Raw genomic sequence first — 10580 nt, 5'->3', positions numbered from 1 at the left:
TGTCCCAGATCTCCTGTATCCCCAGAGTCCAGGGATCTGGGTGTTGTGTAGATTGTGGCAGTGGGACACTCTCCCCTTAAAGGAGCAGCTCTAGAGACCAGACCTGCTTACTGACAGTCTCTGTTGGCAAGTTATTTCCCAGTCTGAGCCAAACCCTTGAATGACTCTTACCCATGGATCATTTGGACAGGAAAGTGCCTTCTGCCCCCACACAGCCAGGGGCCCTGGTTTATCCCATCCTACTGTAGGGTCAGCCAGGGTAAAGGAGTGAGGAAAGGCCCCCTGCTCAGAGACTCAGGGGACCAGAAATTGGATGCCCCAAGCACCTCCCCAGAAACAGACCACTTCACAGAGAAACCATGGGTGGGGGAGGGTGGCGCGCCCAGCAGCACTCTCTCCCAGACTCAAACCCTGGTGTGGGGCAGTTCACTCTGCCCACTCAGTGCTGCCTTCCAGGTGACCCTGAGGGCATGCCCACCTGCTGACCCTGCAGGACCTAGCTCACAGGCCACAAACATGGCCTGGACAGAGTCTAAATGTTTCTTGGTTTGATGGTGCCAGGTCTCTTGGGGGCTAACACTGGCCATAGCTGGCTTACCCACCGGCCTGCCTGCTGCCCTGCTTCCCTGTCAGTGTCCTCAGGTGAGGGGGTATGCCTGCTCTTTGCAGAGGCAAGGCCGTCATTATTCACCTGTGCACAGATGGGCCCACACAGGGACAGGAAGCTGCAACAGGATCCGGTTTATTCGGCCTTGGGAGGGTGGTCCTGAGAGTGGCGGGTGCCACCCTGTCCCGGGCAGAGGGAGGGCCCAAGGGCCAGTTAAGGCCAGTGGCGGGAGAAGCAGGGGGCACATAGCCCCTGGAATGCGGTGAGGCCAGGCTGAGGCCCGGAGGCAGCTGTGGTAGGCCGGGACAGGTGCCCCTGCTGCCCAGGGTGGAAGGCACCGGGCTGGGACCGGGCCATGGCTACAGGGCCGTGGACCCAAGCCACATGGGCACCCCGGGGAAGCGGGGCACAGGGTCACATGACACAGAACATGAAACACAGGCACACGGCTCATGAGTAAGCACATGGACAAGTGGGCACAGATTCACAGGCCAGAGGGTCACCCAGCCTTGGCCAGACACATGGACTCAATGGTGGTGTCATACACACCACAGGGGACACACAGCACTAAGGGACATGTGGACTCAATGGCTACAGGGTACAGACCCAGGCCATGGAGTGCAAGGAATAGGGAAAAGGGGCCTTTTGGCACGACTGCACTGGAATCGTGAGACGAGGGCAGTGGGGACTGGTCTGGAGGTGCCTGGGGGCAACCCCCATGCAGACCCCCTAAGGGACTCAGTCTGTCTTCCACACTTTGTTGAGAAGCTTCACCACTTCATCATAGATGACAAACACGATGGCCACATCCAGGCAGACCCGGCCCAGGCGGGGGATGGTGCCCTTGTAGAATCTGGGGTTGGGGGGAGGTAGGAGGTGAGGAGGCAGAGGAAGTACAGCGTCCCTGGGAAGTGAGGGTGGGTCCTGACATTGGAGGGACAAGGGCAGGTGCCTAAAGGTAGGAGCCCTAGGGGATAGCCTGGGGCTGGCAGCAGGAATGGGGTGAGGCCCGCTTAGAAGGCCAGGGAGGGTCTGGGGTGGGGACCACAGCCCTGCCCCTCCCCCACTCACGCCTTGAGCCCCTCATTCCTCAGGATCTGCAAGCCACAGTCCCATGTGTTCCGGTATTTGTGTGCCTCCAGGCCCTGCAGGACAGCAGCACAGCACAGGGCTCAGTGGCTAGCCCAGCCCCTCGAAGCAAACCCTCCACCCCCTTCGTGGTCCCACCCCCACCTGCATCCGGGTCTTGATCACGTCCAGAGGAGTGTTCCCGAAGACACTGGCTGCGCCAGCAACAGCTCCAAACACTCCGGTTATCAGTGGGTTCATGGGCTTGTTGGGGTTGTCCCCTGGATGTGGGTGGGGGTTGCAATCAGAAAATTATGGGAGGGCAAAAGGGAGGGTTCTTCAGGGCTGGGAGGAGCATGGACGGGAGCCAATGAACGTGGGTGCCCCAGGAGGCAGGGTCCTGGCAGAGAGGACTGAAGAGGAAGAGCCTAATTCAGAGTGGTTGGAGGTGGAGTCTTGGGGCAGCGGACCCAACAGATACATACCTCTGTACCAGTTGCGCAGGGAGGTCATGACGAAGAAGCGGATGGCCTGGTTAGACCCCTGCTTCAGCACGGTGGCTGTGAGGCCCTGGTAGGTCCCCTTCAGCCCTAGGGGCAGGTAGGCATCGGAGTTACACTGGGGCCTTCGTGGGGGAGTGGCACACCAGAGCACCAAAGCAGGAAGGGGAAGTGCAGGCTGGCCTGGCCAAGGTACCTGACCCTACCTGAGGAGGAAGACATTACAGCTCACCTTGTTCCCGAATAATCTCCCTGACCCCATGGAAGAATCCTCTGTACTTAGGGTTTGGGGAGGTCTGGTCGTGGATGAACTTCACCTGTGAGAGGGAAGCAAAGGCACTGGCTTCCAGGACACCACTGAAGGGCATACCTGGCCCATTGGCTTGCGGGCCTAGGGCCCACAGAGATCAGACCAGGGCTGGTGATGCAGCTCTTCACCTGGAAAGAGCCACCCAAAGCCACCGAGGGACACAAGGCCCCAGGAAACAAGAGGGTTGGCCTTACTAAAGAGTCTCTGTAGTTATGTTTGCTGGTATTTGCCACAGCTTAGGCAGTAAACATGTGTTATCTTATGCTTTCTGTTTATAAAAGTTTTTTTAAAAACCCTAACGTCAGTTGTCCCATTGCCTTCAGGACAGAGTCCAGTCTCCACAGGAGGCCCTTCCTGCACACTCTGCCCAGCTTCTGCAGGGCACTCTCTACCTCGATGGTCTTCATGGAGCACTAGGGCAGGATGGTCCCTGCCACCCCATCACCCCTCTGCACACCTTATCACCTGCTGAGACCCTCCCCACCTTGATGGTCTCCATAGGGCACACGACCACCACGGCTTCAGCCACGCCGGCACCCAGGCCACACAGCAGCCCCCGTGTGCTGTCCAGGCGTCCCTGGGGATCTCGCATGTGGTTGCTGAGGAACTCAAACATCCCGAACCTGGGAATGGGAGGCAGTGGGATGAGAAGGGCAGCAGCCGCCAGGATGCCCTCCCTCGGCCACCGGAGACCACCTCACCTGACGGCCGCTTTGGGGATGGAGCCGTAGAGCAGGGAGCTGAGGCCTCGGTACAGGCCCAGGACGCCATGGCTGCGGACCGTCTGTCGCACGCAGTCCCCTGGAGGAGGGGGCGTTCAGCGACCCTCTACCGCCCTAGAGACCACCTTTCGCACCTCCCCACAGCCCGCCTCGTTTGCCCCCCGAGCGCAGGTCCTGGCCGTACCCTCCGGGTGCCAGCCCTCTCGGTGCCGTCCGCTGCCAGCAGCCCTCTACTCACCGATGCCCCGGTACCGCGGCGGGTGCGAGCGCTCGTCCAGCTGCAGCTGTGTCTTTACATACTCGGTGGGGAAGGTGATGCAAATCTCGATGCCGCCCGCCAGGCCGCCTGCGGGGACCAGAGACCCGGACCCTGAGACCACCTTCTGGCGGTCGGACTGCCCCGCCCACCGCCGCTGGCGCCCCGGCCCCTCCCCCGCCCCGGACTTTGTCCGGCTCCTCTGGTGTAGGGGAGGCCCGGCAGCCTCCCCCACCCCACCCACGTTGTCCTGGCTAGGTTCGGCGGGACTACCCGCAGGCTGAGTCCCCACGCTCTGGCTGAGGACCGGGGCCGCGCCCCCCGCCCGACCCGGAAGTGAGGCGGGGCCTCTGCGTCCCGGGCCCACCCGGAAGCGCGGCGGGGCCGATGGAGAGGGCAAGCCGGGGGTCCGCGTCCCGGAGGGGCCCACCTGCCAAGATCGCCTTCCCTGGGTGCGTCAGCTTGGCTTTCCCAGACGCGGGCGCGGCGGCCGCCAGAGCGCGGGGCGCGGCCATGGCAGGCGGGGAGGCGGGGCGCCCGGCGTCGGCTTCGGGTCCGAGCCTCCGGCTCTCGGCGTTCGGGCGGCGGCGGCGGCGGCGGCGGCGACGACAAACGGTTATGGCCCGGAGGGCGGGGCGGTCGCGTCAGCTCCCGGGCTCCGCCTCGCGTGGTCCGAGCCGGGCCCCGCCTCCAGCCCGCCCCGTTTTGCCGGCAGGGAAACTGAGGCCGGGGCGGGGCAAGCGAGGCAGGCGCCTGGGCGGGGTCGACAGCCCAGCCAATAGCGGAGCCCGGGGTCCTTGGGAGGCGGTGCTGTGCCGGGCCTGGAGCTGTGGGTCAAGGTGCAGTTTCTAAAACCCGCCCCGGCATCAGGCAGAATCCGGCACGAGAAGGAGCAGGTCTCATTGCAGCTGCCTGAACGACCGGATCCCCGGTTGGGGGTGGAGAGAAGGGCCGACCCACCCCCGGGGACACAGGGGTCTAGCCCCATCCCTGAAGTTTGGCATTCCCACACCCGACGGTCTGTGAGGCTACCACTCCCGCTACGGGATTTGGAGCTCCGTGCGGAGCTCGCAGGAAAAGACCCCCAATATACCCTGGCTATCTCCCCCTGGGCAGACGCAGGTTCTCATCCCCAAAGAGGCCCCAGCCAATCTTTTGTCCCCTGCTACCCACACCAGCACCAAGCAGGGAAGCTTTGCCTTGATAAACCGACTTTAATATTCATGATAAGTAGGAGGCTCAGAGCTAGTTAGAAGGTTCGTTCAGTTGGGTCTGCAGAGTGGCCTGGAGGGGGCAATTCTGCCAGTGCTGAGTGAAGACCAGGTGTCCCTCCCACCAAGGGCAAGAAATCCTCGGGGAGAACGCCCCAGGAATGCCTGGCTCCAGCCAGAGGACCTGGAGGCAGAAGTCCACCCAAGTTGGTCTTCTTGGGCAGTGTCTCCCCTGGCCTCCTCAGGGTATTCCGGATGGCTCAGAGGCGGCCATCCCTGAGCCTCAGCAAAAATAAATAACGTCCAGGTGTCCCTGCCGCCCATCAGGGTCCTCTGTGCTTCTGCAGTGACATGCTCCTTGAGGTTAATAACCCCATAGAGTCATGTTGCCACTGAGCGCCCACTACACGCTGAAGCCGTACACAGGAGGCTGGGCGAAGGCAGGTGCAGCAGCATATCCATAGGGGAAGCCAGCAGGGGCAGGGCCTGCAGCAGGGCCTGCTGTCAGCATCAGCTGCTGGCCTGCAGAGGGAGAAGCAGAGGGTGAGCAGAGCTCCTGCTGCCCAGGAGAGGACAGGGGCCCAAGGAGCAGCGTGGCAGACCAGCCCTGACCACCCAAGGTTCAGGCACTGGAGAACAGGTGCCTGGGGGCAAGGACAGTGGGAGTTGCTGTTGTGGGGCCAGCCACAGAGGCTGGCCAGGCTAGAGGGTAAGCTAGTCCCCAAATGGGACACTTACTTAGCTCAACTGGCTGGGTCTCAATCATGCCCATCAAAATCTAAAAAAACCAGATTGACATTAATGGTGGTGGTGGTAGGGGCACAATGACCCTGAAGAAGACACAGTTGGCAGGAGACTTGAGACCAGGCTCACATGCTACGTGCTCACCACACCCTCAGGCCTTTGTTAGTCCTGCAATGCACTCCAGAACCCAAAGCGCCTTGGTGCAGTGGACACCAACCAATTTGTCTGCTCAACAGCCAGGCCATCCAGGCAGGCTCTCAAGTCAAAGCCAGCAGCAGCCTTGCTGCCTGGGACCAGGCAGAGCAGCACACAGCAGCGGCTCAGAGTTGGGCAGTTGCTAGGCACAAGGAACAGGCAAGGGCACCCTCACAGAAGGCAGGTGCCCTCAGAAAATGGAGGACAATGGCCATGCTTCTTCAACATTCCTGGATACACTGACCTTCCCCACACCCAGCAGCCATGTGGTCCTTCTGTCCCCCACCCTGTCCATCCCCTCTCTGATCTGAAGCTCAGTCAGGGAATCACTTTCCCTACTCTTCCCTCCCTAGGAACAGGGGACTAGGGGCAATGGGGTGCTACCTACCAAACAAGAGAGGGGCGGGCTCCACCACATGTTCTTCTTGCTTGCGTAGGCTCTCCGAGGCATCCAGTCTGTCTACCTGCAAAGAGGCAAGAGCACTCGAGTGCCTGCCTGACAGGCTGCCTGCAGTCTGGGCCAGGAGGTGAATGTGGGGCCGGGAGGCAAATACACAGCCTCCAGGAAAGTCAGAGCTGAGGGTGGTTACAGGGCAGATGCTATATCTGCAGTGACCCCTGATCCACAAGGTGAAGCCTCTGTAACTGGGTAGACATGGAGTGCCCACTGGGGCCCTGGTGATCCCTAACTGCAATTCCAGCCCAGTGCTTTCCAAGTGGGCACTTGGCTGCTTGGTGCACCAGAGCAATGGCCAGTGACTGCAGGCTACACATGCAGCACAGCTCACAGGGCTAGGTTCTCCTCTGGATACAGGGGTACTGCCAAGACAATGTAGCACTTCTTACATCCAGCTAGTCCAGGCTGCCCACCCCTTCAGAGGAGACCAGTCACCTCATATCTGGGACATCCCACCTGGCAGGGAGGATGTGTCACCTTAGAGGTGGGGGCAGGGACAGCCATCAGAGGTCAGGCTGCCTCCCTGCTTTTCCTCAAGGCTTCACAAGGGGCTGTCCTACGTGGTACCCACAGGCTGCAGCAGACACATGGATGGAGAGGGAACAGAGCAAAGTGGTGCCAGGGACCTGAGGAGCAAACAGCACTATGCGAGTGGGGGCAACAGCAACTGTGTGTCTGGGACCCCCCTAAACAAGCACTCAAGTCAGAAAGAAGAAAAAATTATGTGCCCTGTGTACACTCAGACCTGGGAGAGATCAGGCTAGGCACCAGAACCCTAACAGAACAGCCCTGTCACTGGCCCTGTGCGCTCCCCTCCCTTTCCCTCCTTGGGACCAGAGCTGAGGTGAGGAAGGAACAAGACAGTGCAATGGACTTGCAATCTATACTCTCTGCCTTCAGTTGGCTGACACTCAGGCTGAGGTCTAAGCTAGGCCTGTACCCTCCACTGGGAGAGCCAGGGGGTTTGGGCATGTGAGTTTTTCTCAGACGGATGGCCCTCAAGCTTCCCAAATGAATCAAGAGGCTCTGGGTGAAGTTCTCCAGTCAGGAAGGGGTGTGGTCTTCTTGTCTGGGCCCTTCCACCTCCGAGCAGTCTGGTCTGTCAGGCCCCAGCCCAGATCCCAGAGCTGCCTAAGAAACCCATATGGAGCCCATCCTATCCCCAGCATGATAGGCACCAAGCCTGGTGCTGGTCGAGAGGCATGTGGGGCAGCAGTGAGACCAAGCGCCACAGTAGCTCTTGCCTTCTTCAAGGACTAGGGGATATGTCTGGGGACCCTGGGCCAGGGAGCAGGTCCTTCCAGCAGGAAGGCAGCTTTAGACCAAATACACTGTCCCATTCTGAATTAGCTATGCAGTCACAGTGTTGACCAAGGTGACACGGTTGCCAGGATGACCTCCATCACTACAGAGAGGGAGTGTGTTCCCCCCAAGTCCTTGGGGCTCCCTGGAGGTCCCAACCCCTGCAGTAATGAAGGTCTGAGTGGCACGAGTTCCTCTTATGTTAACTCATGGGCCTTGACTCTAGGAAGAGACTCAAGCCATATGCATCCTTCTTTATTCTGGAGCACAGCAGACAAACTGCTTCCAGGTTAAGACAACTTCTGGATGGGAAAAGCAGAAACCATGGAGCACTTTCTGAAGACAAGCTCCAACACAGCACAGACACTTCCTTTGAGGAGCTGCCATCCACTGTAGTTGAGGAACGAGGGACTCTTGTAAATCCAACCAGTCTATGTCCCCTAGTAGCCTGAAGATGGTCAGCACATGGTCAGCACTATCTCTCCCCATCCCCTGAAGAGTCCTGGGAGACCTCCCACTCAGATGTGCTGTGTAAATGGGACTAGGACACACTCTGGCATTCCCTCCTCCAGCAGCAGGGAGATGGCCTTGCACCCCTTGACAGGGGCTGGGCAGCTCCCAGGAGGCTCTGCAGGTGGCAGACAGAGTAAGCCCTTACAGGCCAAAGCTGGCAGCCAGACCCCACCACCACCCCACACCTGTGCTTCTTGTTTCTTCCATAAACCCCACACTAACTCCTAGAGGCCACTCTCCTCCCTCACACTACTGAAAGAGGCCCTAGCCTAGTGGCTTCTTGGCATCGTGGGGTGTCCTTGTGGCTAGAAGAAGGATAGGTGTATGGCTGGATGGGCCAGTAGGTGCTGCTGAGCGTCAGCTTTTCTGCAGCCTTAGAAACAAACCAGATTAGGTGACAAGGGTCTCTGGACAGTGCCTCAGCTAGGTCCCAGACAGGGACCTAGGGCTTCAACACACAGGGAGAGTTAAAATCAGATACTCTCATCTTGTTAAACAGCTCATCAACCTGCAAAGAAAGCCAGAGTGGGCCACCAAGGCCACAAACTGACATCTAGAGTGGCAGAAGCAACAAAGTAAGACATGAATATGGCCTCAGGACCAGGGAGACGTGGGTCTGAGCCCATGTCTTCATCTATCAGCTTTGGATCCGAACCCACACCTGCAGTCATAGAGGGGATGACTACCTACCTGTCAAGGTGTTAACATTCCTACTAAGTGCTTGGCAAAAGGGGGGTTACCACGACAGGTCTGCCAATGAATGCACCCCCAAATCCACTGGAGGCGTGCTGAGAGGTAAACAGACCACACAGAGCCCATGGACCGTGTGCTGGAGCTCTGCCAGCTGGTGCCACTGTTCTCACCCCACAGAGCCCTGGTCTGTGGGCAAACACACCCACTGTGTGCCCTGGCAGTGTGCGGGAGACCTGATGCAAGTCCCCTGTGGGGAGGGGCTCAGTTCTACCCAGAGCCCCCAAGGTGATTTTCTAGAAGAGGTTAATATTAGGCACAAAACCACTCAACTGTGAAGGCACGAGGCATCTCTCAAAGGTGGACAGGGCTGGTTGGACAACCTGGATTGGTCCCCCAGAGGCCACGGGCCATCAGAGGACCTCTATAGACCTGAGCTAGAGTCATAGCTGTGCCACATGGTGGCAAGGGAGCCACAGCAGAGCCCACACTTACTTTGCTAAGATACTCTCTCATCACCTGGATGAAGTAGGGCATGGCCAGGTCAACGAGGTTGTGTCTCCAGGCCAGCTCCAGCACCACATCCGGAGGAAGCAGGTCGTAGCAGGTGAAGAGAGAGGCCGCGAAGCACTCCCGCTTGCCCTCTTCCAGGAACCACTGCAGCAACTTCTCAGCCAGCTCGGCATCTCTAGACTCTGCAGCATGCTGCATGGCATCCTGCAACCAAGGCAGACGCACAGCTCAGGTCCACTCTGCCTTGTGCTACCTGAGGCACTTTCTGAGTTGGTAGGACACAGAATGGTGCCAGGCCCCACAAAGGACATCCTCGCCTGCAGAAGGGTCCCTGTGCCTCGGCTGCCCTCTGGTAGGCTGGAGTACCAGCTCCAGGAGAGCCATGGAGGGCACCAAGCGTACTCCTGGCAGCAGACTCTCACAGACCTGCCGAAATACCAAGAGGGAGGTGGCACACATGGGTGCAGGTGCCCTGGGAGACAGGCTCTGGCCTTGCAGCCCTACTGGCATGCAGAGGGGGTGCATGGGGTTGCCCATTGAAAGGGGATGGTAACAGAGCTAGCAAGGCTTCCAGTAAAGGCCGGGGTTATTATGCTTGGGTCAACAACCAGCGCTACCCTTCTGGACTCAACATGCAGCAGCTACAAGGGATAAAGCCAGTGCTCAAGAAATAGCAATTTTCAGGGGCGCCTGGGTGGCTCGGTCGGTTGAGTGTCCGACTTCGGCTCAGGTCATGATCTCACAGTCCGTGAGTTCGAGCCCCGCGTCAGGCTCTGTGCTGACAGCTCAGAGCCTGGAGCCTGTTTCAGATTCTGTGTCTCCCTCTCTCTGTGACCCTCCCCCGTTCATGCTCTGTCTCTCTCTGTCTCAAAAAGAAATAAAAACGTTTAAAAAAAAATTAAAAAAAAAAAAAAAAGAAATAGCAATTTTCCCTTTCTTCCTGACATAAAAAAAGTACCTTCAAAAGTCCCTAATCGCTTTCACATTTGCAGATTTGTCTAAAACATAAAGAATCATACCCGCCTAGTGATAGCCATCAGTAAATTAGTAATTTCTATTTTCTAGCCACAATGGTGAGAAATGAATGACCTAAACTCTGCCAGTGCACGCGTTAGCTCTCTACCTCATCCCCATCCCTCAACCTCCTTCCCAAACCACTGGCAGCACTTGCCAGGGCCCTGCTCCATGTCCTTGCCCTGCCCTTCACCATCCCTAGCCTGTGACTATACCTCTGCAGAGTGTTCTTCACTCATGGGCATGAGGGCCCCCTAACCCTCACTTTCCCATGTCCTGACATGTTCCCTCATGCCCCTCTAGTCTTGTGGCTCCTCAACAGTCCCAGCCTCCCACATGCAGTTACTCTGCCAGCTCCTCAGGTAGAGTGCACACTCTCCAAGGTGGCTGCCCTGATGGCTGAGTGACCACTGGGCTTTTACACCCAACCTCTGCAATCTGGAAAGCATGCTTATTGTCTTACAACTGTCCTAGAAGC

General features: G+C 58.6%; 2 protein-coding genes across 8 annotated transcripts in view; both read right to left on the bottom strand.

The window, feature by feature from the left end:
- Positions 1 to 726: 726 nt before the first annotated feature.
- On the bottom strand, positions 727 to 4125 carry SLC25A1 (solute carrier family 25 member 1). The gene is made up of 9 exons (XM_042909896.1): positions 3894 to 4125; positions 3446 to 3553; positions 3187 to 3286; positions 2970 to 3108; positions 2408 to 2492; positions 2161 to 2265; positions 1841 to 1956; positions 1679 to 1752; positions 727 to 1460 (listed from the first exon to the last, which is right to left on the bottom strand). Exons 1-9 carry the CDS (start codon positions 3976 to 3978, stop codon positions 1346 to 1348), a joined length of 927 nt encoding a protein of 308 aa, XP_042765830.1. The 5' UTR covers positions 3979 to 4125; the 3' UTR covers positions 727 to 1345.
- A 532-nt stretch (positions 4126 to 4657) lies between these two features.
- CLTCL1 (clathrin heavy chain like 1) overlaps positions 4658 to 10580 on the bottom strand; it is a 131745-nt gene continuing 125822 nt past the window's right edge. For 5 of the 7 annotated variants that reach the window (XM_042909892.1, XM_042909889.1, XM_042909891.1 and 2 more), the window contains 3 exons: positions 9071 to 9292; positions 6002 to 6077; positions 4658 to 5196 (listed from right to left, as the gene is read on the bottom strand). In XM_042909892.1, coding sequence (XP_042765826.1) covers positions 5078 to 5196; positions 6002 to 6077; positions 9071 to 9292 — 417 coding nt within the window. In that variant the 3' untranslated portion in view covers positions 4658 to 5077. Of the gene's footprint in view, positions 5197 to 5412; positions 5453 to 6001; positions 6078 to 9070; positions 9293 to 10580 lie in introns of all 7 variants that reach the window. The other 2 variants (XM_042909893.1, XM_042909890.1) reach the window with 2 other exon arrangements.

Source organism: Panthera leo, chromosome D3 (genome assembly GCF_018350215.1).
Source record: "Panthera leo isolate Ple1 chromosome D3, P.leo_Ple1_pat1.1, whole genome shotgun sequence".
Lineage (NCBI taxonomy): Eukaryota > Metazoa > Chordata > Mammalia > Carnivora > Felidae > Panthera > Panthera leo.
This window is presented reverse-complemented; position numbering and strand designations above follow the sequence as displayed.